This window comes from Elaeis guineensis, chromosome 4 (assembly GCF_000442705.2).
Source record: "Elaeis guineensis isolate ETL-2024a chromosome 4, EG11, whole genome shotgun sequence".
NCBI classification, from domain to species: Eukaryota; Viridiplantae; Streptophyta; class Magnoliopsida; order Arecales; family Arecaceae; genus Elaeis; species Elaeis guineensis.
Genome location: NC_025996.2, coordinates 855,652 through 883,420, shown reverse-complemented (window position 1 = coordinate 883,420; position 27,769 = coordinate 855,652). Strand labels below are relative to the sequence as shown.

Here is a 27,769-nt window from a genome sequence, read left to right as displayed (position 1 = left end):
ATTTTCAGGAGGCAAAATCAAGCATGTAATGCTCAAGAAATCTTTTAACAAAAGAACTAAATATACTCTTGGACGTTGATCAATGCAGAGTATATAACATCACAGACATCCAACAATTGTTTGCTACCACTATTACTGCAACTGATTCCAGCCACGACTTCCTCACATTAATTTATAAGCTTAGATGCAGATCAGTATCTGAATATTTATTAATAAATCATTTTTTGAAAGAAAAAGAAAATCATCTCTCAAAAAGCATCACCATCTCACAGTGTGGAGTGTGTGGAAATAAATCAACAGCCATTGCCCTGACTGGTCGGAATGGCTCAGAGTTGGGCATGGATTTTACCCGATACCTTGCTAGACCAGCACTACTCATGTTTCTCCAACTTCTATTGCCTTTTCCTTTCTCTGGCTTATCGGTAGTTGGGGTGCAAAGCTCAATTGCATTAGCCACCAAGCTTTCCGGATTGCAAGAAATGTAGCTGATAGAAGACAAGAAAGAATTGTGTACATATATATATATATATAGAGAGAGAGAGAGAAAGAGAGAGAGAGAATTAAGGTACATGAGAATCATGCGTTGGGAAACAGCCTATACACAAGCATAGAAATATTACAGATTGGAAGAAAGATTGATAGAGGACTTACACAAGACGCCGTATACGTGGATGAGTTCTTAAAGATTTAATAACCTGCAAGTCATACAAAGCATCAGATCAGTCATCTACATTTATGATAATCTGAACACGACAAACATTTTGATGGTTAAAAGAAAATGAAGACCGGCGGCAAAAATCATGTAGGAATTTGGTAGTCACATGAACATGGTTCACAGGTTCAGGGAAAAGATTGAAAATGCCTGCAGTTTTTCCCAATTCAGTTGATTCTCATTATTCAAAAAAATAACATAACACTTTGCTCTCATGGACGACTTGTGAGAAAGAATTGCAGGATATGAAAAAATTCACAATGAAAACCGAACTTCAGAATTAGACTAAGTTATGCAGATTAAATATCACGCCTTTGACCAAAAGGACTGAACGAGCGGCTTTGAGAAATATTCTAATTACATAAAGAAAGGGATGCTAGAGAGTCTCTAACAAAGCTGTTTCAAATTTAATCACTACCTTCCATAAAAAGAAAGAGGATTCCAATATACAAGTACATAGAGGAGTGTTACTTACAATTGGATGAAGGCCAACCCGTGGTGGATCAACAATAGCAACTACATCTGTAAATTGACGAATAGCTTCAGCTTTCCCTTTTTCTGATTCAGAGATGCAGTTATTTTGAATCATTTCAATGCGCTCTGGATTTTCATGAGTTGTCTCTTCGCATCCTGCCGTGCAATTCTTCAAAGTTCCTGACAAGTCGTTGGCATCATTGTTTGAGCCCTTATTTGCCAATGAGCCATGACCATTGTCTTTGCCATGATCTATGCAACTTTCTTCATGGGTGGTATTTCCATCAAAGTTCTGCTCAGGAGCCACCAAGGTATCCAACTTTTCATCAGTTCTCTCTTCCGGCAACATCAGGATCTCCTTAGCGCTTGCATTAGCTAGAAGATCATCAGCAGATGTACTTGTGTCAGACTGGAGAGTTAATCCATCACTGTTGTCATTTTTTACATTATCATCTTGATTTGTGCCATTGCTTTCCAAGAAATCAGAGACTATACCATGCTGCTGAGGCATGTCAAGATACTGCTTAAGTAGAGTCCCCATCACATCCTCAGCCTGTCACCTCCCAAATAGGAAGGTACAAAGAATTACATAGAGCATTGCCATTTGAAAAAAATCTCAAATGCAATCAAGAACCAAAAAACAGTTATAGTTTTTAACATAACAAACTTTAGATTGTCGTGAAAAGCAGAAGTCCTTTAGGCATAAACAAGTCATCAGAGAACCTCCTCCCTATTTTCTAAAAGCATTTATCTTTTAATGTCATATGATTTAACATTTTCAAAGAAAAGGTAGAAGAAATTATTTATGATGTCATTACATTATGGTGAATATAATCGACGAGATCCTGATCTAAGTCAGAATCTGAGACATAAAAAAATACTAGACCAAAGCTGCAAGTGTTAAAAAAATTTAAAAATCAGCAGAACAGAAGCACCATCTCATAAAGGATTAAAATGAAAAGAAGAAGAAGAAGAAGAGCTATTTGGTGAAAACTGAAAAGTTCAGTGTCAAACCTTGCAAGTGAGTGAAAGTATTTGAAAAAATAGAAAGGTTTTAAAAATATTAAAATTAAAAGAAAAGGAACGTATCAAGCGATTGCTCACTTTCTAGAGTGGTAAACACAATTGAGGGTCATCTATCCGAGATAACTTCGTGTAGTTGACAATTACTAAAAAAATGGTCTGGTAAAAAGTACAGATCCACAAGTCCTCATTTTGGTTTTAATTTGTCGATGCTCTTAAAGGGTATTTCAATCTCTTTGCCAGATTAGTTCTGCGGTAACGCAATGGCACATGCAAATTTATGGACCATATAAAAATAAAACATCTAACTATGTGCACATGGGAGATCTTAGATTCACTCAGCTTCACTTTGGCACATAACTTGGGTCACTTATATAATCTGATAAAAGAGAATAAATATAATGTAGAATTGCTGATTGACTATTGGTTTCTAATTAGTGTTACCTAGTTGGCACAGATGCCAAGTGTCCAAGTGTCAGACATGGCAACTTTGAAAAATCTAGGCACAGGTGTGTGTGCGTGCGTGCATGCGTGTGTGTGTGTGTGTGCGTGTACATATATATGTGTGCATGCATGCATACATGTATGTGATAGTGTGTGGGAGTCCTATATCCCACGGAACATAGAAGAATTAGAAGCAGGAAGAGACATAATTTTGAACTTGAATATGGACAAAGTGGTTAATGCAACTATGATTAAGGAAAACCACAACCCACGGGTTCTTCACAAGATTCTAGTCCAAATGCAATAAGGACTCCAAGAACAGATGGGAGACCAAGAAACAAAGTCAGAATGCTTGCTCACTACAATGACTATAACTATTTATTTTTATTACTTAACTTTTTGTGCGCAAGTCCCACTAGAACTAGTCTATAGTTAATTCTTTTAGTTATCTTATTCTAAACAGTTTATGATTGTTGTCTTTAAGTTTTGGATATAAATACTTGCATTGGAGAGTGGAACAGAAAGCCTATTTTATTGCTGTGAAGTGAGATGTTGGATAAAGCAATATTTGCCTATTCTTTGGCTTTGGCCGATTCTTCCATAGTTGCTTGTAATTGCTTCTTTGTTCAATCTCATGCCATGAGTGAAACTTAGTGTTGAGTTTCCATTGATTTGGTGTTAGAGCGGGTTCTCTTCCTTGGAGTTTTATGAAGCTGCAAAGGTTCCATGGTGGGCACTTGAAAGGGAGGACCAATGGCAATGGCAGTGACGCACCAGTTCCCACATTGAGATGAACAAACTAAGAATGCAAATCCAATGGCTCACGAAGTGTCATGAGCACTTTGATACTCAGGACCGGGATGATGACAGTCATGATTCTATGAAAGAAGACATCAATCCTTGAGCTCCATAGAGAGAGGGGGAAAAGTGCATCATCAGCCAGCTGAGCATGTAGATTATCACCACAGGAATGTTGACCTAAAGGTTGATATTCCAAACCTTGAAAGACACATTAGACCTGACAAGTTTATGGTTTGTAGGTTGTTAAACGAAATAAAGACACAATTGGTCTAAAAAAACACAATTTGATGTCATGTTCTGTTAATTTCTTCCATTGGATTTATGCTAGCTTATCTCCAGGGACTAGTCTTTTCCCTCCTCAAATTTTAGACTTCCGATAGGTACATGCAAGCTTAATACCTTGTGAAAGGCTTAATGTTTACATGTGCGTGTAGGATATTAGATCCCACAAGGATATCAAAGCAATATGGAGATTAAACCTTCCAGAACATATTAGGAATAACAAACTCGTGGAATTCATATTAGTTATTTTTTTACAGATAATTTCTTTTACAGATAACACAATATCAATTATATCAACTTGAAAAAATTGGAATATAAAAAGATCAGGATGCAAGCAGATTAATATATATGCGTAACAGAATAAATACCTAATGTAAGATGAGCAAACTTTTTTAGTTGCATAGATCATGGTAGTTGAACATCCAGGATTGTCTCTATTGCCTTTTTCTTTTCATATTCCATATTCATTTCCCCCTCATAAACAAAATAGTGATACTATAACAAGAATATGCTAATATAACTTTGCCAGCACCTAAACATTTGACACTCTGTAAAGATTGTATAAATCCCAACACTAGTTTAATCTGTATACATGGAACACAGCAATCAGAAATGACAGACAACTCTGTCAATACATCTTTCAAATGCCTTGGCACATCCAATGCGGTAGCATAGATAAGATGTGCAAATAGTGGTGACACCATTTTCAGAGCCATCAACAACAAATATTGGAAGTAAAGAAAGAAAAATTTATCCAAGTCTCACCTTTCCACAGACAAACCTGCAATTTTCTATGCCATTAATTACTGCATTTCTCTGAGCATCTGAAACCGCAGACTCATTCATTTCAATGCCAACAACCTGGAGAATTTAAAAGTCAAAATAAGAAACAAAAAAGTCAGGAGAAAGTAGATGGTGAGAACAAATGAAACAAGATCTTGCAACTTTTTTTAAGTCCACATCTCAAGAGCAGACAATCCTGAATTATTTGGTAATAAACTGTAAATAAATAAATTATACCAAGTAAATCGAAATAGCCAACAGTTGTCATCTCACACATCTGAAGATTAGTGCCAGCTTATATAGCCAAGGCTAGTTCAATGTTCTTAGATATAATACCAAGCAAGTATAAGGTGTTAAACATGTGGCACCAGCAAAGACTACAGGTACGAAACATGGAAAGAGCCTTTCCACATGCAGGGTTAAGGCAGAGTGCATTGACCCTCCCTAGACCCTATAGTGGCGGGAGCATCATGTATTTGGCCACCCTTTTTTACCAGCAAAGATAGAAATACTGCCATGTTTTTGAATTAAAACACAAGAAACAATAATAACCGTTTCTACATTTTAAGCAGTCAACCACTACTTAGAACATTCTCAAAGAGCTTAGATTAGGAAGAACACAAGGCCACTGGAGGAAATCTAGGAATCACAATGTTCAGATGCTGCACAAGTAAATTAAAGTCGAAAAGATCAAGTGGTAAAAGAATATCAGAGATAGTATTGTAACGTAGACAAAGATCAAAGAACAAACCAGCAAGAAGAAACACTTGGATGTCTTATAATCTATGAAAGAGAGTTAATATCCTCTGATGGGATTTATGTGATAGAATTTGGGAACCGTGTTTTTAAAGAATCAATAGCCCACATTAGAAACACATGGCAAAGAAAGACACAGAGCCATTCCAAAATAGTACAACAAATTATACTGGTCATGGTCATGTTTTGTGGTAGCTTTAAACAGACTTAAGAATTCAGAAACTTTCGACATAGGAATTGGACATGAAATTTAATTTTTTGGAAATTACCATGCCGACACGATGCGCTAAAGTGAGGCCAATTGTTCCTGTCCCACAACAAATGTCAAAAAGTAATGTATCTGAATTTAGATCTGCCCAGTCACCAGCAAGGGAGTACAACCTCTCTGCAGCAAGAGTGTTAACCTGTAATCTCATGAACCATAAATCAAGTAACCATTCTAAACAAGAAGGGTGAAAAGGTAAGCAACAGTTGAGATTCTAACCTGGAAAAATGCTGTTGGTGATATCGAGAAGCGAAGATTGCTTATATAGTCATGAATTCTTGCTTCACCGACATATGGCCTTTCCAAACCAGATTGGTCTTCCACCTTTGGTATTAGAAGCGGGAGCAATGGACAATCAGCTGGTGCAGCATTTGATATTCCTTTATGATCCTGCTTAAACTCATTTCTTTTAATAAGCGAGGAACATATAAAACAAACAGCGTATATGTTGTGCTGGCAAGACCAGACCACAGATGATTCAGAACTTCACCTGCATTGCTGATGCCTTGGTCCAAGCTCAGCCTGCCTGTCTTTGGCCAACATATCACAGCCAAAGCACAAGACAACAATGTGTGAGCTTAGCTCAAATAGACTGAGCGGGCCTAGCTTCAGCAGAAAACCAACCCAAAACAGTTCAAATTTGGGATGGCCAATTTGAATATTTAAATTATTTTTTAATAAAAGAGATAATAGCAAACAAATAGTCACATAACTACTCTTTTACTCACCAAAATACAAATTTCAACCCATCACATTCTTCTTTTACTATGACATCTGTTTGCCATGCACATACAAGATATTTGCACATGAGAACACATGCCATGTCATACTTAGGCTAAGCCAGGTTACCAAGTTCACAAACTAAAGTCAAACAAGAAATTTTCGAGCCCATGTCAGCCCAAAACCAATGTATATTGCTGATAGTAGTTTACATAAGCTCATCCATTACTCAACAAATGGTATGACCGAAGAACAAAAAGGATGAGAAAAAAGAACAACTTAGTTTTTTCTGGGACAGCATACTCTAGGTTGAAATCAATAGCACCAACAATTAAATTGTCATATTTCCATAATGCAGAAATATTTCCTTTAAAATCTGTTTTGAAGAAGTTAAGAAGCCAGACGACCTACTCTCAAAAATCTTAAAAGAAAAATGGACTTAAGTCACATGACATCAAAGTAACAGAGATACATAGCTGCTGATCTACTTCATAACAGAGATGAATGGATTTGAAAGCATAGGAAGACTTGGTAACAATGAGAAAAATTTAGTCATTCAAAGAAATATAAATTTCTTTGTAAGCAAATCCTGAAATGAATTATTTCATTCCCATCCAGCATGCTAAACTTATGATCTCACATGAAAACATGATTGAAGCTAGTCTCATTCCAAGCATTCCAGTACCCAGATATCAATATACAATGCAGAAGAGACGAATGTTCCCAAAGCTGGAGAACTTACCTGCACTACAATTGTTGTGAGAGGTAGTAGAGGCGAACATGCAGTTGCTTCCTGTGTCAGAACCTGAGTCATCCTCCTGAATTCATTTTTAATCAGTTCTTCATCAACACCTGATGAGCAAACCTGCAGATCAGGTTATCAACTTAACATTAAGTCTCGCTCGATAAAGAGACATGTTAAATCAATGAAAAATCTTTGATTGAGCACACTGTACATGCTAAGTAATTGATCAAATATTTTCTTAATTAGCAAGTAATAAAAGGAGAGAGACTAATGTTGCATAGATAAGGATCACTCTTCAAGGCTAAATTGACCAAGTATTAGCATGTGGAATATTTTTCTCTGCATGAAAGGTATGCATGTGCATGCACAAGTTAACATGCTTTATTATCAAAAATAAAGCAATGTATTCCCCCAGATGTATGAATGATTTCTAAGAGAAGCAAACCTGAACAATAAGCATTACTTCTGTGATTTGGTTATCTAGATTTTCAGCTGCAGCTTGACCTGGACGTCTTCCCTCTCGGACCTAGTATGAAATGTCAAAAGTACAATTTCATCCATTTTCTGTTGATAAGCACAAAATAATCACATACATGCAACAAAATCTAGAGTAATATTAATATTTAAACCAATGAACATATCCTGCACAATGCTAGCGAGACAAAAATGGTAATTTATATTAAGTGTCCAAAGTGAATGATGCAAATGGTTTGTGCCTTGAAAATTACAAGATACATAATCAAAATTACTAGGAGTGGTACCGTGAATTGACGCCAAAACCCAGTGTTATTAATTCTGTTCCATACAGGTAAGACTGAAGATTGGAGGAAATCTTGAAAGATTGAAGCATATTTACAGGAGATTCTAGAGATATTTGGACAGTTGACAGGTTCCTCAACTGCTGTGATGCCCTCCCTGATATCTCAAGATTTAAAACACTTTTAATTAGATGCAAATTTTTCAGTTCACAAAGACATCATCCAACAAACTGACCTGAAATTACCCAGCATGAACCCCACAGTTCTTTTTCCCTGTAGTGAACAGCCCACAGAAAACTCACATTTGTTTCGATAACCATTGATTACTGGTGAATCTAATACGCCTTCAAATTTGCATGGAAGACCACCTACATGTAATGAAGAGGAAGGTCATTCTGATGCATTATCAAAAACACAAAAAAATAAAAACAATAATTAAACGATATTCATAATGCAAATATGCAATATGGAACCACAAATTGGGCCCTATGTGAGATATGCTTCAACATGGCAAAGAAGCTTGTTGTCTCTAAAATTGTCAAGATACTGCCAAACAAGGAGTTACTTTATCAAGCTGTCTTGCTCACCATGGTACAGTATTTCTGAGTACATGAGTCCTAGAAGTTGATTCAATTAAGCATCTATCCTCTTACAAAGCAGGTGGCAGCCGGCCACCAAGCTGGTCCAGCTTACTTGAACCAGCTCATCAGGGGGCAAAACTTGGACTGAGCTTGTGAACCCACTAATCCCGACTCCACAAACTGCCACAGCACACAGGCCCAAACAGCATGACATACAATATAAGATTGTAATCCACACATTTATTTGCTACTTTTGACCAGTTTCAGGCTGAAATCAAGCTTGGCCCACCAAATTAGAACAATGCCAGGTCAAAAATTGGATAAAACAGAGCTTGATGAATTCCAGGAGGAGCTCTTGCTAAAGTAGCCTGGACAAGGCCCATGGGTCAATTTGGATGAGCTCAGCCCCCCAAATCTGCACCCTAAAAACAGTCAGATCCTTGTATCCTACAGGCCTTGTCATTACTGGAAAAGAAAGGGTCGATTGAAACAAAAGGTCCCAGTCTCCAGTAAGGTCCCACAACTACTTCAATCTTCTGATCTGAATAATAGGAAAGTGAAGGAATGGGAGAAAGGTTGGGGATATACAAGAAAAGAATCCATCAACTCTAAGATATTATGATGGGAACAGGGTTCTTTTTAAGTACCAAATTCAAAGATATGCTTATATAAAAATATACCTTTTTATATTGAAATACACCAGGAAGTCTAGGCTTTAGCAAAAGAATTCTTGAAAAATTATGCCCAAGGTTATAATGAGCAAAAATATTACCTATTTCCCTTGATGTATTAATCCACTCTGGAAGTGGAACAGCATCTGGACAAGCCTTGCGTGCATTCCGAGTCTACAATGAGAGGGCTAACACTCAATAAGACATAAAATGCAACATCAAATTTTTCAAAGAGAGTAGACAAAATTGCTGACCACAACTAGTTTTGGATTGAGGCTTAGTTGAGTTGATATTAGACAAAAATGATGGTTAATCTCTGAGAATATAAGCTAAGATATAGCAGCAGTAAACAGTATATTATCAAAAGAACATATGGGCATTACAAGTCGTTTTAATATTTGTAGAAGTGAGCTCTTCTTGTGCTCTAACTGATCGTTGTAGGGCATGTGAGCAAGTGGAGTGACCACATCACGAGCATTTCTTGTCTTTGAAACCAAACCCTCCACTACAGATGTGTCCTTTTCAACAGCATCAGCATCATCGATCAAAGTCGATGACGTTGAAAGAGTGGGATCATCACTGCCTAGGTGACTTTCAGTATTTTGCTCTTTACTTTGATCAGAAGAAACATCCACTAAAGGTTTCTTCTCATGAAGTCTACGAACAGCATCTGCAACCTTTATTTGCTTCCCACCGGCAGAATTTTCATTTAAAACCTATCAGTTTAAGAACTGTTAGTAGAAAGATTGAAGGCTGTTGTAAGCAAATGAACTGCTGAAAGTATCACTTCATATTGGGATTACCTCAATAGCGCTTTTAACCTGTTCAATATTCTCAAAACCCACAAAACCTACAGACATACCCTTCTTCTTTTTCGCCATTTTATAGAGGATACCCTGAAAATGAAATAAATTTATAACTTCACAAAACTGACTAAATATTCTACCTAGATGTTGTTATGTTAGAGTAGGAGGTGGGGGAGGGTTGGGGAAGCTTCATACGTAAAGCAGCGAAAGTGAAGCAGGAGCAGAAAATTTCAATGAAGAGACTTAAGACCAACGAGCTTTTAAAAAATAGAGTATCCAACAGCCTTGACAAGTTCCAAAATGTAAACCAAAATTGTACTGATGAGAGGCTATGCAGGATACCAAAGAGTTGGCATCCAGAACTTAAGCACAACATAATGTTCACCTGGAACTCCTTTCCATACATAACTAACATGTGCATGCAAACTAACAAGAGTCACAGCCAAAAAAGGAAAAATCATAAATTAAACAAAAATAACAAGTGCGCATCAACAAGATTTACAAGCATTGGAAAGGGTAAACAATATTTAGTGATAACAAAAGAAAGGAGTCAGTACATCTCTAATTGGGGATAGATGATGAGAAAGAAAACAGAGAAAGAAAGATCAACAATCAATTCTTTCAAATGGAACTGAAAACTCAAAACTATGCCTGCAGCAACATGATTACCTTATCACTTATCTCGAAAAAGCATCAATCTCTTAAAGTAGCATAGGTTGCCAGAATAGTTACCTTACGTATTACTTGTAACTTACACGCTTAGTCATTTACAATTTACACATTTACCATTCTACATCATAATGATGGACTTTCTTTCTATGATGACAAGATAAATAAACCTTTTAGCAAAGTTTGGCATGTCCTTGTAATTCACAAGAAGGCATCTAATCTGATTGCATGAGCGGAGTTGATCAGTTATGGAGACAATTACATTGCAACCTATACATTGAAGGTTGCCACAAAAACCATCTAGAACAACTGTGGCAAAACTTGAGATATGGCACTATTTCCTGAATTGTCAATCTTTCATTTCCAAATGCATGATCTCTGCCACATATAAAGCCATAGTAAAGCTAAAACCATCCAACTTGTCTCCACGCTTAAAATATATATATACTAAACCATGTATCTATTTTACTCTTCTGAGTGTATGATCCACCTCAGAGGCCATTGCTTGGTGCAACGTAAAGGATTGGGCTGACAAGTGCAATGTTGTGGGTTCAAGACCTAGGGGAGCTATTTTGCACAAAAAAGGTCAAACGTTAGGTATCTCCTGGTCCACTCCTCCCTCTAGGACCTTGGATTTCTGAGACCATAATTGGAAATTTGCCTTTTCTACATGTATGATCCATCTCCTCAACTTTCCAAACAACAAGATTCTCTGAGGAAGAAAAATCCTAATCATCCTAATCTTAACCTTCACAACCAGATATCCTAAGCTACAAGGTTGGCAGCCTAGTTTTTGAAATTCTGGTATCCTTATTAAATTAGACTTTGCTTCCTAACTCACTCTACCATCTGTCTCAAGATATTCTCTAAAAAGCCACCAAACTTCTCAATTCTAAAAGTTATATAAAAAATCATATCAAAAACAAAAATCTTGGAGACCCTTAATATCCCTATTCACCTTGATCACATCACGACTCCTCCATTCTACACTTAAAAAACCAAGTAGAACTCATTTTCTCATTTAAAAAGTTGCCCATTTTTCAAAGCCAAACCTTGAGAGTTGAGAAAGTAGAGAGGAAGGAACCCCACACCTACACAAGTTGGTCTAGTGCGATAAGAATGCTCCCAAGAACATTTGAGTTCCCAGCCCAGTATTCCAGCAAAAATTTTTATTGGACGTGTTGGGGAGGGATACTGCACCTAGACCGAAGCATGTCCCCACCGATGTCAGGACAGAACCGATCCCCATGGAATCTGCATCACCTCAATTTACCCGATCCTTGCGGCGGATGTGCCACCCAAGGGTTCAAGGATTGCCCGACACCCGTGCCGTGGTCCGAACTCCCCCTCGGGATCTAGCCGATCTTAGCTTTCAAATCCTAATTTGATAACCAGTCCCAGTGGCTAATGGGCCTCGAACGGACTTCCGTGATTCGACTGATCCCCTTCTTTGGCCGACCTCCAGCTACTTACTTCGGAAGAGGATCGAGCATCGGATAGCCATTCCCCACCTAAGGTCTAAGCTAGAGGACGCTCTAATCATTCCTCTTTGTACAATCCTATCAGGCCATACTGTCTGGCTGCACCACTCCACTTATCAGCAGCGCGCCAGCTAAGCCCGTCACATCACCATCCCCTCCACAGTCGATTGCGCGCCAACTAAGGGAATGTCCGTCATCGGGGCCATTTAAAGACACCCCATGTAGTACGAGAGGCGCGCATACTAGACCACCTGATCATCGAGCACCAAGTTAAGGGAAACCCCAACTTCGGCATCTTCCTTGGGAGTCTTGAGCCGATCCTTACTCCTAATCAGTCTTTAAGTCATTCACCATTACAACTTATCACGTCAGAGAGATCGGCCCTTGCCATCCCGAACCCCTGGGGCGGACCGAACCAGTCCTCGAGACAAGCCAGGCCTCACCTCTCCAACTCTCTACAATCTTCGGGTGGGACCTCCTGAAAGACCCTCCGATGTCCTCGCTTCGGCCACTGATCCCAGCTACTATTAGTTAATGGATGGGCGAACCTGGGCAAGTCGGCCGATTCTCCATCCTGGCCAATGCCCTCCATTTAGCAACAGGGGCATCTATTGGTCCTCGGACTTCGGTATCGAGAGAAGGACCCGGTATTAGACAACGGCCTTCTATCTAAAGTGAAGGTCAGAGGCCACTAATTAAAGTTTATCTAATCATATCAAGTCAAAATACATCACCTTACTACACCATACAACTTGCCGGCTGCGCACCGACTACGCCCATGTCATGTCACCTTCCTTGCCGATTATGCACCGAGTAAAAGCACGCTCGCCGCCAAGACGCGTGACATGGTCCGTACGGCTCAAGTGGCCCAGAATGACTTTCTGTCTTTTCACTCTCGGCCTCGATCCCTTTATAAATAGAGATAAGAGAAAACCCTCCGGGTACGCGTGTGCTCACCATTCTCGTGTTCTTTGAGAATTCTCTCCCCTTCTCCTATGTTGCATCAGATTCCTAACTTGACCGTCGGAGGATCCACGCTGAAGCCAACTCCGATCGGAACTTGTTTTATAGGAACGCCACTCCGGTGGTCTCTGACCTGCTCCAACTATCTTCGATCACGATCGAAAATCTTCTGCAACAGATTGGTGCTAGAGAAAGGGTGGCCCTGCCCGCATCGAGAAGGGGGAGAGACCGTGCAGCACCATGGCGCCACGCAAAGGAACATCTTGCCGTTCGAATGCCGTCAACTCTCGTCCAGTGGAGAACCAGCCTAACCAACAGACTCAGACATCACCCCTCGAGGCCCCGACTTGGCTCCCTCAGCCAAGAGCGGTGGTCGGAGCTGATCAGTTCAGCCTGCTGGTTCGCAAGCTCGAGACTTGACCGCTGCAGTCCATATGATGCAGCAGAATGGCCCTGCGCAACCGGTGGCTCCACCGGCAGAGTGTCCTCAGATTCCCCCATAGGGACAAACTCACAAAAGTCACTGAGGGGGTCGGAGCATAGGATGGGGCCGGAGCATAGGATACAACGGCCCCCGAGCTTGTGCTCTAAGTGTGATTCGACTCCGGGCCGACCTTGCTCACCCGCTCCAAGGCTTTTACTACGTATGTGGAGATTGACTGCAGGCTTCGAGATATGAACCAAAGAATCGAAGCGCAGCAGAATCAGGCTCTGACCAGGAGTGGTAACTACAACATCGATCCCCCCTTTAATGTCGAAATCATGCAAGAGCTGCTCTCCCGTCACTTCAAAATGCCCTAGCTTGAGAGCTACGAGGGATCGATCGATCCGATGGACCACCTTGAAGGCTTTAAGGCGGTCATGCTCCTCCACAGCGCCACCGATGTCGTTCTCTGTAGGGCTTTCCCCTCTACCTTGATGGATGTGGCCCGCCACTGGTATTCCAGTCTAAAGCCCAAGACAATCCACTCATTTGACCAAATGAGCCATCTCTTTGTGACTCATTTTGTCTGCAATAGAAGGTAAAGGAAAGGTTCGAACTCTCTGATCAACATCAAGCAAAAGGAAGGGGAGTCACTTCGATCCTACCTCAACCATTTTAACATGACCGTATTGAAAGTACACGACCTAGATCATGCGATCGCAATGACCGCTCTGAAGGACGGACTTTTGAGAAATAACCTCCGGTATTCCCTGGAGAAGTATCCCATGATTTTGTCGAGATGTTGACCCGAGCTGAAAAATATGCTCGGACAGATGAGGCATTTCAAGACGAGCCTGTGAAGAGTACGGGCGTCACAGGGTTGGCAAAGGAAGAACCCAAGAAACCCCAACGAGAGGAAAACTCTGAGAAGAACCAGGGCTGTCCTTGATCGCCTCCAAAGCGACGGAGATCCTGAACTCCGCCCAGAGGGCAACGACAGAGGAGCCCTATCAAGGAGATTTACGAATTATACTCCTTTGAGCGCGCCCCGAGCTCAGGTTCTCATTGAGATGCGCGGGCAGATCCCCGAAGCTCGAAAGTTGAGGACGAGGCCAGCCCATCGGGACCTGAATAAGTTCTACCTGTATCATCGCGACCATGGCCACGATATGGAGGATTGTATCCAACTCCGAGATGAGATTAAGGAGCTCATTTGACGCGAATGCCTAGATTGGTTCATCAGGCGTCATGCGGGGCAGCATGATGAACGCCTGAGGGAGCCTCAGCAGCAACAACAACAATCAGAAGTCCTCAACAATCGACCTCCAATGGGGGTTATCAACATGATAGCCGAGGGGCATCAACCCAGAGCAGAAGGAAGTGCCGAGCCTTCCAAAAGGCAAAGAACTGGAGAACCCATCGCCTTTACTGAAGAAGATGCTCAAGGATCTAGCTCCCGCATAATGACGAGGTGGTTATGACCCTCAAGATAGAAAATTATGATGTATACCGCATACTTATTGATAATGAAAGTTCGGCTGATATGTTGTTTTATGATGCTTTCTCCAAATAGGGATATTCCCAGAGCGTTTGGGGCAGTTGGATTCTCCCTTGGTAGGATTTACCGACGACGCCATGCCCGTTGAAGGGGTCATCACCTTGCCGGTAATCGTCGGACAGGCTCTCAAGCGGTTGAGGGCATAGGTTAACTTCCTTGTGGTTCGGATGTCGTCCGCCTACAATGCCGTCCTCGGGCGTCCGAGGCTCAACACCCTCCAGACCGCGGTGTCCACTTACCACCTTAAGATGAAGTCTCCGACCAGCCACAGGGTCGGTGAGGTTCGGAGAAATCAAGCCCTAGCACACCAATGCTACACCATCGCAATCCAAGGCCCCAGCCTGCCCATGGTCTACCCCGTAGATGGACTAGACACCCGTGACGAACTGACTGACAAGCACGGAGAGCTGATGGAGGATCTTGAGACGATCCCTTTGAATGATGAGAATCGGGACCACAAGGTACAAATCAGGTCGAAGTTAGATCAGGCAACAAAAAGACGGCTCGCATCCTTCTTGCAGGAGAACAAGGATGTGTTCGCGTGGACCCCAACGAATATGCCGGGAATTGATCCCGTCGTGATGGTGCATCGACTGAATGTCAAGCCAACCTATCGACCTGTCAAACAAAAGAAGAGGAGCTTCGCCCCAGAGCAGCAAAAAGCAATAGCCAAAGAAGTAGAGAAACTGCTTTAGACTGACTTCGTCCGGAAAGTAACTTATCCTGATTGGATTGCAAATGTTGTTTTGATAAAAAAGGCGAATGACAAATGGCAGATCTGTATCGATTTCACAGATCTGAATAAAATATGTCCGAAGGACAGTTATCTGCTATCACTAATCAATCAATTGATGGATGCAACTTCGAGACATGAGCTCCTCACCTTCATGGACGCCTTCTTCGGATATAACCAAATTCGGATGGCACCAGAAAATAAGAAAAACCGTCTTTGTTACTAATCAGAGTCTCTTCTGTTACAAGGTCATGTCTTTTGGCCTAAAAAATGTAGGTGCAACCTATCAGCACCTCGTGAATAAAGTCTTCGAGTACCAAATCGATCGAAATATGAAGATCTACGTGGATGACATGTTTGTCAAAAGCAGAACTTCATGCGACCACATCGATGATTTCAGAGAAAACTTTGCCACACTTTGGGAGTACCAGATGAAGCTGAACCCTGCGAAGTGTGCATTCGGGGTAACATCGGAAAGTTCCTGGGCTTCCTGGTGTCGTTTTGAGGTATAGAGGCGAACCCGAAGAAGATCAAAGCCATTCAAGACACGACCCCCTTTGAAAACTATGAAGAAAGTCCAGCGCCTCACAAGGAGAATAGCGGCTCTGAACCGGTTTGTCTTTAGATTGGCCGAACGGCGCCTCCCATTCTTTAAGATCCTGAAGCAGCCAAGGAACTTCCAATGGATGGAAGAGTGCAACCAAGCCTTTGAAAAGCTGAAAAGCTATCTAAGTTCTCCTCCACTTCTTAGTAAGCCGGTGGCGGGCGAAGAGCTTTATTTGTACTTGGCCATTTCCCCGATCGCTGTAAGTGCGATCCTAGTGCAGGAGCAAGAAAAGATTCAAAAGCCTGTGTATTGTGTCAGCCAGACCCTCCATGATGCTGAGACCCAGTACATCAAGATAGAGAAGCTTATCTTCACTCTTATCATTGCCGTCCGAAGGCTTAGACCTTATTTTCAGGCACATCCGATTGTGATCCTGACCGATCAGCCCCTGAAGTTGGCCTTGCATTTCACCGACACGTCAGAAGATTAGCTAAGTGGGCCATTGAACTCACTGAGTTCGGGTTGGAATTCAAACCTCGGCAATCCATCAAAGCCCAGGCCTTGGCCGATTTCATTGTTGAATGCACCATCCCCAAAGATCCAGAAAGGCCTGATTTGGCTGAAGAAAAGTCTGAAGCACCTATCTTTGATCTGTCCATAGGATCGGATGGGTTCTGGGTGGTGGATGTCAATGGATCCTCCAGCTCTGCGTGATCTGGCGAAGGTTTGCTGCTCTTCGGGCCCGAGGGGTTCATCGTAGAGTACACCCTGCGGTTTAATTTTTCTGCTACCAATGATGAAGCCGAATATAAAGCCCTTATTGTCGAGCTGAAGATTGCGAAGGAGCTCGGAGCGCAGAAGCTAAAGATCCATACCGACTCCCAGTTGGTGGTCGGCCAAGTCAAGGGAGACTACAAGGCACAGGGAGAGAACATGAAGAAATACCTTCTGAAGGTAAAGGATCTTGTTTCGGCCTTCTCTGACTTCAATATTCTGCAGGTGCCCCAATCTGAGAACTCGAGGGCCGATTTACTCTCCAAGTTGGTGACTTCAGCACCGAACGGTCAGCCCCGGAGTTCTTTCTTTGAGGTCCTCGAAAAGCCTAGTATCGAGGAGCCACTACTCGTGTTGCAGATCGATGATGAGCCCAGTTGGATGGACCCATTCATCCGATTCCTGCGGAATGGGATCCTACCACCGGACTCTAAGGAGGCTCGGAAGATCAGGTATCAAGCCCCTCGGTACATTCTCCACGAGGAAAAACTGTATAAGTGATCCTTCTCCCTTCCACTCCTCAAGTGTCTTCGCCCCTCCAAAGCGGCTATGCCCTACGAGAAGTGCACGAAGGCATATGTGGAAATCACCTGGCATTAGCATATAAAATACTTCGACAAGGATACTACTGGCCTACAATGCAGGATGTGACTGATTTCGTCCAGCGCTGCGATCGGTGCCAACAAAATGCCAATATTCAGCACCAACCTGCCATCCCTTTGACGCCAATTAGCGCTCTTTGATCGTTCGCCCAATGGGGGATGGACATCTTGAGCCCGCTCCCGCAAGCTTCAAGACAAAAAATTCTTGCTGGTCGCCATCGATTACTTTACCAAGTGGATAGAAGCCGAACTACTGGCTACAATTACCGAAGCCAAAGTAAAGGACTTCGTTTAGAAGTTCATCATTTGCCGTTTCGGCCTCCCATGAGTTTTGATTACAGATAATAGCCACCAATTCTCCGGCTTAAAGTTGCCCGAATTTTGCCAAAGTTTCGAAATGTCTCATCACTTTACATCGATCGCTCACCCCCAGGCTAATGAGGAAGCGGAGGTAATGAATCGAATTCTCTTGCAGGGACTGAAGACCCGTCTAGACCGATCCAAAAGAGCATGGGTAGATGAATTGCACAACGTCCTATGGGCTTATCGCACCACTCAAAAGACGCCCACAGGAGAAACCCCTTTCAACATTTCTTTTGGAATGGAGGCAGTTATCCCTGTGGAGGTCGGACTCTCTTCCCCGCAGGTCGAGAACTACAATGATTAAGACAATGCAGGGTCGCTCCGAGCCAATCTGGATCTACTTGAAGAAACTCAAGAGAAGATATGGGTAAGAATGACGGCATACCAACGCCAAGTGGCCCGCTACTATAACTCCCATGTTCAAAGCAAGGAGTTCAAAATCGATGACCTAGTTTTGCGGCACGCCAAAGTTTCTCAACCTGCGGAGCGGAGAAAGTTATCCCCAAAATGGGAAGGCTCCTGTCTCGTGGTTGAGGTCGTCCGACCTGGAACCTATCACCTGAAGCAACTTGACGGCACTCCTTTACCCCATCCTTGAAATTCCGAAAACCTTCGAATATATTATCAATGATGTATTAATTATTCATCAATAAAATCCTCTTTTTTCAGGACATCGCTGCTCCTATCTCGATTCTCGACGAAAACTCGATTTCGATACGAGGACTAGCCTAACTTACAGGCCCACCAGATAAAAGGGAGCGGGAATATCCCCAGGACAGCAGCCTAGTAGCTTTGTGGCATAGCTTCGGGAATTTCAAAAAAAAAAGAAGAAAAGAAGAAAGGGAGAAAAATTGCAGCCATAAAGGAGAGCACATCCACAGAAGAGGTATATATGAAAACCCCTTTTATTTCTTTTAATATTTACAAAAACGACACTAGAAGAGCGTCATACAAAAAAAAGGGGGGCATCCCAGCATATCCAAAATGAAAAGGGCCTAATCCTCATCTGAGGAAAATGCCCCAACTTCCTCATCGCTGTTCTCAGGACAAAGGTGGTGTAGATCTAGCTGCGGCATTAGGTATTTTATGCGGACCTTGTAATTCTCAAAGCCCTGGATGAACCCGACAGTCGAGACATCGAGAACGTCCCTCTTGAAGGCCTCTGAGGCCTTGTACTCCGCAACGCACCGGAGTCGAACCTCGACAAATGCCCTATCAGCAGTGCCCGAATGGGCTACTCCCACGGGTGGAAGACTCCTCACCTGTGACCCTCGATGGAGGGGCTGCACGACCGGCGCTGGGAGGCTCTGACGATGCACCTTTGCTCGCTGGGGCCAGACCTTCCCCCTCAGGAATTCGGCCTTTTTCTTGGCCGCTTCCTTCACTTGTCGAGTGGGTTCCATTACTGCAGGTTGCTGAGGGGGAAGACAAGTTCCCTGACGAATGTATCAGCCATGAAGGGAAACATCTATTTATACAGATTTTAAGCAGCGTGCATCCAACCAACCAGCAATTGGATTGCACCATGCGTCCGATTATGAAACACCGATCATCGCAGCCATTTACTGCACATTTCCATTACCAAAGAATAACCGGCAAGATGCCTCAAGGATCGCTTAGGCCTGCCATATGGCAATCAAAAATTGACTCAGAACAAATCCCCACTCCACCCCTTTGGAAAGTCTCACTTGCCATTATGGCAAATGAAGTTCCAAGGCATATCATAGATGGATGCTTGGGTTCCCGATAAGCGGACTGATAGATTTTGACCAGCATAAAGCCAACTACTGGAACTCCTCGAACTTATCTAGAAGAAACTTCGGGACATGACCGCTCTTCTTCCAATCTTAAGTGAAGCCCTCGGCGACTAAGTAGCGGGGGATAACCGATTTAGACCTCCAAAGGCCGAACTTTACTTTTCAGCGAGTCAACGCCCGTGAAGACCTTAGACATCTAGGATGCCAAGACCTCGCTCTTCAGCGAGAAACCAAAGTAGGACGAAATCCTTCGGACCTCGATAGAGCAAAGATGCCATCGAGCTTCGATAGAGCAAAGATGTCGTCGAGCCCCAAAGGTATTGAAGTCAGACCTCGATAGAACAAAGATGCCGTCGAACTTCGGTAGAGTAAAGATGCTGTCGAACCCCAAAGGTACCGAATCGGACCTCGATAGAGCAAAGATGCCGGCGAGCTTCGATAGAGCAAAAATGCCACCGAACCCCAAAGGTATCGAAGTCGAGCTTCGATAGAGCAAAGATACCGTCGAATCCCGAAGATGTCGAAGTCAGACCTCGATAAAGTAAAGATGCCATCGAGCTTTGGCCCCAAAGGTATCGAAATCGAACTTCGATAGAGCAAAGATGCCGCCAAGCCCCGAAGGTACCAAAGTCAGACTTCAATAGAGCAAAGATGCCGTCGAGCTCCGAAGGTACCGAAGTTGGACCTCGATAGAGCAAAGATACCGTCAAGTTTCAGTAGAGCAAAGATGCCGTCAAGTTTCAGTAGAGGTACCAAAGTCAGGCCTCAATAGAGCAAAAATACCGTCAAACTTCGACATAGCAAAGATGCCGCCGAGCTCTGAAGGTACCAAAGTCAAGCTTCGATAGAGCAAAGATGCCGTCGAGCCCCGAAGATGCCGAAGTCGGACCTCGATATAGCAAAAGATGCCGTCGAGCTTCGGTAGAACAAAGATGCTATCGAGCTCCAAAGGTACTGAAGTCGAACTTCGATAAAGCAAAGATGCCGCCAAGTCCCGAAGGTACCGAAGTCGAGCTTCGATAAAGCAAAAATGCCGTCGAGTCCCAAAGGAATCGAAGACAAGCCGAGCCCCCCATCAGAGACCAAAGTAGCCACCCATATCAACCAGGCCCAACCGAATCCATGGGCCGGAGTACATCACGTGGAAATCCAAGGGCTGGAGTAGGCCATGGTCGACGATGCCCCTAACCCCTGAAGCCCTCCGAGAGGTGCTTGAGGATCGTTGAGACTACAGCGAGTCAAAACCTTTTAAGGACCTCCGAACCCTTGATCGAGCCGTCTCGACATCCCTTAATTGGAGGCACCCCCTCAAGTCACCTTGGTCAGGCCCAAAGATGGGGGGTAGGCAATCCAAGTTGAAGAGGAAAACAAGTTCTACAAGGCCCGCAAAACTCTCATTGGCAAAGCCGAAGTCAAGGACAATGTCAGACTAAAGTAAGGATTAAGACCCAACCGAAGTTAGATTGAAGCCGAACAAAAACCTAAAATGAGGCGATCCTTAAGATCAAACCGAGGTTGACGAATTTTACGAAGCCAATCTCCAAGGTTCTATTCCCCCCAAAGCCAAGCATCGGAAGGCTTAACTAGAACCAAATCGGCAAATTCTTGTCTCATGTGTGCAGGGTTGATAATAAAGACCCCGCTTCTCAACGGAAAGTCCGAAGACCTAAGACCCTACCTTTTCGAAGGCTGAGGGTCCCTCCTTTCGGTAGGAGGATTTGGGACAGACAGTGTTCCTAATAATTATGCCTAATCAACATGAGATTACTAAATACGATTCCAAGGTAAAGCTACGAGGGATCAAACGAACACAAAGGTCCATTCCAAATGAAGTATTTCACTCATAATAATTATAGGAAAAGGATCGCAGCAAATGCGATCATACAAAAGAAGAATAAAAAGAGAAGCAAGTTTGGCTTTGGCCATAAAAATTACAAAATCGGGATCCTTTCTAGCAAAACCTCGAGACTAGGGACAATTACTATGGCCGAACTCTCCCACTTTTCAGACCCAATCTCCGAAATTTCAAGAAAGCTGATGTCTACTTTGGGAAAAAGCTCGAAGACTTGCGCTTCGCATTCTCCAAACCCAGCTATGAAGGCTTGGCGAGACACGCTAGCAATCCGAACCGCCGCCTCCTTCTAGGCGGCTTCGAGTAAAACTGTCTAGTTCTTAACTTTACTTTCGATGACCTTCGTAGCAGCCTCACTCTCCGCCAACTTAATCCGAAGCTCCGTCGTCTCTAATCTCTTTTTCACGATGATCTCGCGAAGCTCATCATTGGCCTTCTCGGACGAAGCAAAAACATATTGGAGTTCGACCGACATCCGCCGTTGATTTCCCACCATCCGATCGAGATTGGCGACTGTCAACCGCTCCGAATGAAGTTCGTCCCTAAACTGCCTTATTTTTGCAGTCGATCTCCATCGAGCATTGCTTGCCGCTTTAGCAACCGCGTCCCTCTCTTCCACCACCTCTCACTTCCTGGCAATGTAATGGCAAAGATTCTATCAAGAGCCTTCACGAAGGCGATTCACTTCGATCGAAGCATCCTCGTACTTCTTCCTCATTATCAACAGCTCCAGTTCAGCTTTGGTCGCTATCCTTTTTGCCCTCTCGATCCCCTTCTGTAGCGCCCGATCCATGGTCGAAGCAATAATGCCGTCATTATGGCTGAGTTAATCTGCTGCTTATGTCGGTCCGGCTAAAAGCAGACAACAAACATCAGACAAGGTAATCCATGGAAAGAAAAGACAACATCGACAAAGGAAAAGATAAATTTTCTTTTCTTTAATTTGAGAAGTTGTTTACATCACTTTCAAATTCAAAACAAAAATACAAAATAAGACCCTAGGCATTTCTAACCTCGGCCTGGGCTTCGACGGAAGGTCTCGAAGCCCCTTCGATTGGCAACATCTTGGCCAAAATTTGGGGTTCGATGGGTGCTACCAGGGTAGGGACCCTTTCGCCTGCGCCTCTAGCAGGCAGGGGGGCATCCGCAATAGTCCCTTTGGGCTCCCTCGCCCCCTCAGCTTCAAGAAAAATAGGTGCCAGACCCCCTTCGGCTTCTCCTTTCGGCTCTTCCTCCCCCAGGAAGGTCAGGTCTATACCAGGGAAGTGCTCCGCAACCTTCCTTCGCCAGTCCCTCTTGCCTGCATTGTAGGCCTCAAGGCCGAAGTCCACTTTGATTTTGGAGAATTCCGTGGACTCCCGAAAAGCTTCCACGACCAGTCGCCCAGCTTTGGCGACTTGATTCTCCATCTTTTTCTCGACCTCGAGAGCTTCGACTTGCGTCGCTCAACGCCTTTTCTCTACGGCTAAGTCACCCTCGACCTTTATTTTTTCCTCCTTCGTCCTGACCTTGTCTGCCTCTGCCTTCTCCAGCACCTTCAAATGCTTGATTTCGGCTTCGACTGACTCAGCCTAGACTCGGGCATTGGCCTCCACAGTCCTCAGCCTTTCTTGAGCTTCGACGAGCTTCATCTCCGCTGTCCTTGCCGAATTGATGAAGACTACAAAATGATGCCCCAGCTGAGTCAACAGAATCAAGTGAGCACTAATACAAGGAAGACAAAAAAGGACATTTCAGAAAAACTTACTCGAACAAAAGAAGATACAGATTCCTTCTGCCGTGCCCCAAGGCTTTGCTGCTCGATCCTAGAGAGATCGGACTGGAGCAGCATCCCTTCCATGAAACTTCGGGCAGTTTTGTAGTCCTCGATGGTGACATTCTTGGGGACTTCAGCCGAACACCCCCATCGGCCCGACAGATCAGGAGAGCGGGCCGATGCCCCCCTTCTTGGGGGACTGGAAGAGCCACCAGTGTAGGGGCAATAACCTCTCCAGGTGGTGCTGAGGGGACATCAATATGTGCGGAAGGTGCCAAAGGCATGCCTTTGGTGCTCGCTTCGACAGGCCGCTACTTCGCGCCCCCAATGGCCGTCGAGGGGACCACCTTTCTTTTCTGTTGAGCACTCCTTAGGGGTGCCTCGAGCTCTTCCGGCTTCATCCCTGTATCACACCAAAGTCAACAAATTAAAAATTTGATAAAAAGTAGAAGAAAAAAGAAAAAAAGCTATGGTCGGCCGAACTGACCTCCTGGATCAGCCGAACTCAACCCGATGCGGAAGAGAGCTTGCTCTAATAACAAATCCTTCATGGGAGGAATCTTATGCTCCCGCAACAGCATAGAGCTACAAAGGTCCTCCCTCTCCAGCTTTCGGATCCGAAACACAGCATCCCTCGATCGGCCCCAGCTCGGTAGCGCTAATGATTCGAGGGAAGAATCTAAAACAAAGGAGAATCGGCCCTTCTATCCATGAACCGAAGAAAGGGCCCCTTAATCAAGATAGGGGCATCCTTCGAAGGAGAGACGTACCACCAATCCGTGGTATGCCTCTTCAAGATGAAGAAAGATCAAAAGAGAGGGATGGACGGATGGACCCCGACCAAGAAACAAGCGGCCACAAATTCGATGATGAAATGAAAGGAATTGAGAACAAGGAAGCAAAGAGAGGTTAAAGAAGCGAAAAACCTCCACAACAAAGGGATGCACAAGCAACCGTAGCCCAGCCCGAAACGACTCTTCATAAAGGCCGATTTGTCCAGCAAGAGGATCGCCAATCTTACCACCGGTTCCTGAGAGCTCCAATTCGAATGCGGCTGGGATCCTGTATTGAGCCCAAATCGAACCCAAATCCCTCGAGTTCAATACGGATCCAATGGTGTCAGGCATGAAAGTCGATTCGACCTCACACCCGGCACCTTCCCCCTCGATACTTCCTCCCGATGCCAAGGAACGATCTGAAGACCAGCTCCCATCGGAGCCCTCAATGTCGGCCATTAAGAATAAAAAAGGGGAGGGGCAGAAAATCGAGTGAGAAAAAAGAAAAGACAGAAATCAAAGAAGAAAGAAAAATGGTGGGAGGAAATGAGAACCCATCTGTCTGTCGGAGGGGAGGAACGGAGGAAGAGAAGACAGCTGTCGGAGAAGATGACCGACGAACTAAGGAAGCAGGGACAAAGGACCTCTAGGAGCAAGAGTCGGTAAAAAATACCCAAAAAAGCATTAAGAAGAAAATCGGATGCCCTAAACCCTTTTTTTTATAGGTGCAGGGATCTGGTGCGGCTCAAGTTTGAGATGACCGACAGCCGATGAATAAACAACATTTGACATTCCTTTATTGACCAGTGCGAATCGAAAGGGAACCTATTACGAGGGCTCCGAAAATGAAGTGCGCCTCCCTTCGAACCCCACAAAAATCGATCCCTTCCCCTCCGACCATTAATGGCCAGATGATGCAACAGCCCTCTTTTTTGTAAAGATGCCACTTCGATTTCAAATAGATACATACCCTCAATTTGCCGCCTGTTATACTCCCATCCTCCGAACCATCTGAGCTTCGGACTCGAGAGTAGGGGGCATATATTGGAGAGGGATACTGCACCTGGACCGAAGCATGTCCACGCTGATGTCAAGACAGAACTGATCCCCATAGAATCTGCATCACCCTAGTTTATCTGATCCTTACGGTGGATGTGCCACCCAAGGGTCAAGGGTTGCCCGACACCCGTGCCATGGTCCGAACTCCCCCTCGAGATCGAGTCAATCCCAGCTTTCGAATCCTAATCTGATAACCAATCCCAGCGGCTAATGGGCCTCGGACGGACTTCAGTAATTCGATGGATCCCCTTCTTTGGCCAACCTTCGACTGCTTACTTTGGAAGAGGATCGAGCATCGGATAGCCATTTTTCGCCTAAGGTCCAAGCTAGAGGATGCTCTAACATTCCTCTTTGTACAATCCTATCAGGCCATACTGTCTGGCTGTGCCACTCCACTTATTAGCTGTGCACCAGCTGAGCCCATCACATCACCATCCCCTCCACAGTCAATTGCGCACCGGCTAAAGGAATGTCTACAACTGGGGCCATTTAAAGACGCCCCAAGCGGTTCCATGCAATGGGACACAGTCCGAAAGACCCTCCGTCCTTCCACGTTTGACCTTACTCTCTATAAATAAAGATAAAGAGGGGAACCACGGGAGACGCACGCATACCGAACCACTCAGTCATCGGGCACCAAGCTAAGGAAAACCCCAAGTTTGGCATCTTCCTTGGGAGTCTGAAGCCGATCTTTACTCCTAACCGGTCTCTAAGTCATTTACTATTAGAACTTATCACTTCGGGGAGATCGGCCCTTGCCATCCCGAATCCCATGAGGCGGACCAAACCAATCCTCGGGATATGTCGGGCCTCACCTCTCTGACTCTCCACAGTCTTCGGGTGGGACCTCCTGAAGGACCCTCTGGTGTCCTCACTCCGGCCACCGATCCCAACTACTATTAGTTAATGGATGGGCAAACCCGGGCAAGCCGGCTGATCCTCTCTCCTGGCCGACGCCCTCCATTTAGCAACAAGGGCATCCGTTGGTCCCCAGACTTTGGTATCGAGAGAAGAACCCGACATTAGACAACGGCCTTCCATCTAAAGTGAAGGTCAGAGGCCACTAATTAAAGTTTGTCTAATCATGTCAAGTCAGGATACGTCGCCTTACTGCGCCATGCAACTTGCCGGCTGTGCGTCGACTACGCCCATGTCACATCGCCTTCCCTATTGATTGCACGCCGAGTAAAAGCACGCTAGCCGTCAAAACGCGTGATATGGTCCGTACGACTCAAGTGGCCCAGAATGACTTTCTATCTTTTCACTTTCTGCCTCAATCCCTCTATAAATAGAGATAAGGGGGAAACCCTCCGAGTACGCATGTGTGCTCACCATTCTTGTGCTCTCTGAGAATTCTCCCCCTTCTCCTCTATTGTGCGAGATTTCTGACTTGACCATCGGAGGATCCACACCGAAATCAACTCCGATCAAGACTTGTTTGCAGGGACACTGCTCCGGTGGTCTCTGACCTACTCCAGTCGTCTCCATCCGCGGTCCGGAATCTTCTGCAACAGGATGCATCAACATCAGAAGAATTACCAAAGCTTTTACACCTTCAGTCTAGTTACTCTTGCACTGGCACTCGTTGTTTAGCTTTCTTCACCATGCATTAGCATTGAACAGCACTTCTGGTCCTTTTGCGCTATGACCAGTTAATAACCTCCTCCAAATAAAAATCTTGAACGACAAATGGGTAATGGACCCCCATAGAAATCCATTCTTACTATTTTCCACACAAGTCCCATGGATTATTTGAACTAGTTTTTCTTGAAAAGCTTTTGCAGGCTACAACTCAGTTTATAGGATATAGCAACCAACATCACTAGAAAGAACCCAAGAACGCAGATGGGAGACATTTTCTAATAGATAGCAATCTTAATCGTCAAGAACCGTCAAAGAATGGCACTTGCCTGAGCGTCAAGGAAGTTCTTCAAATTGTCGGACGTCCACTTCCTCGGAAGGCCGATGAGGCACTTGTCGAGCGAGGTAGCGTCGATGGACACCGGCAGCGAGTCCTCCTCCTCGGCCGCCAAAGCTTCGGACTTGAGGAGCTTCTTGGCCCGTTGGGAGGTGGGGTCCCACGTGTTGTCGGGGCGAGGACGGAGCTCCGCCTCCCCGTGGGCGTACTGGCATGCATCGCCGTGGCTGCAGCCCCCGCCGCCCGGTTGCCGCCGGTAGTACGAACACAGGCTCGTCTTCCACAGCGCCTTCCGTCTCCCTCCTTCCTCTTTATCCTCCCTCTTGCGCTTCTCGGCGGCGCCGTCTCCGGCCTCCTCCTCTACGGATACGAGATCAGATGGCTGGAATTCTTCGTTGCTGGTAGGGCTGGCGTCCACATCCATCACGCTCTCGCTCTCCATCGCTGCTGCCGTCCCTCGGCAAACCGACTCGGGAAACGAAACCTAAACCCTTGTTCCACTCCGAGTCGAACAAGGATCGGTTACAAAAACCCAAGCTATAACCGCATCAAGCCCAATTTGCAAATCCGCCCAAGCCAATCCATCCAGGCGCAGACTCTTACTATTATAATATGGGCCAGGCTTGAACTTGTGGCTCGATAACACCTTGGCCTATTTAGAGAAACAATCGCTGAAATGTCATGCATGGTGGATTATGGAAGACCTATTTCGAAAA

At 44.4% G+C, this 27,769-nt stretch overlaps 1 protein-coding gene across 2 annotated transcripts; it reads right to left on the bottom strand.

Annotated features, from left to right (window-relative positions):
- Positions 1-42: 42 nt before the first annotated feature.
- Positions 43-27,565, bottom strand: LOC105044278 (zinc finger CCCH domain-containing protein 24). Of its 2 annotated transcripts, XM_010922098.4 has the most exons (15): positions 27,046-27,565; positions 9,819-9,911; positions 9,399-9,731; positions 9,117-9,189; positions 7,999-8,131; positions 7,767-7,920; positions 7,451-7,531; positions 7,003-7,125; positions 5,760-5,930; positions 5,545-5,679; positions 4,502-4,597; positions 1,682-1,739; positions 1,188-1,561; positions 652-695; positions 43-485 (listed from the first exon to the last, which is right to left on the bottom strand). In XM_010922098.4, exons 1-15 carry the CDS (start codon positions 27,493-27,495, stop codon positions 242-244), a joined length of 2,562 nt encoding a protein of 853 aa, XP_010920400.2. In that variant the 5' UTR covers positions 27,496-27,565; the 3' UTR covers positions 43-241. The 2 variants fall into 2 exon arrangements, with proteins under 2 accessions (XP_010920400.2, XP_010920398.2); XM_010922096.4 differs by having other exon boundaries at positions 1,188-1,739.
- Positions 27,566-27,769: the final 204 nt, after the last annotated feature.

Bases quoted from the DNA above. Each gene is read 5' to 3' on its own strand.
- LOC105044278 (XM_010922096.4), bottom strand. From the start codon at position 27,495: ATGGAGAGCGAGAGCGTGATGGATGTGGACGCCAGCCCTACCAGCAAC. The intron at 9,912-27,045 runs GCAAGTGCCATT...TTTCATTTTCAG, and splicing joins AGAACTTCCTTGACGCTCAG to GGTATCCTCTATAAAATGGC. The intron at 486-651 runs GTAAGTCCTCTA...GTCTTCTATCAG, and splicing joins CCACGTATACGGCGTCTTGT to CTACATTTCTTGCAATCCGG.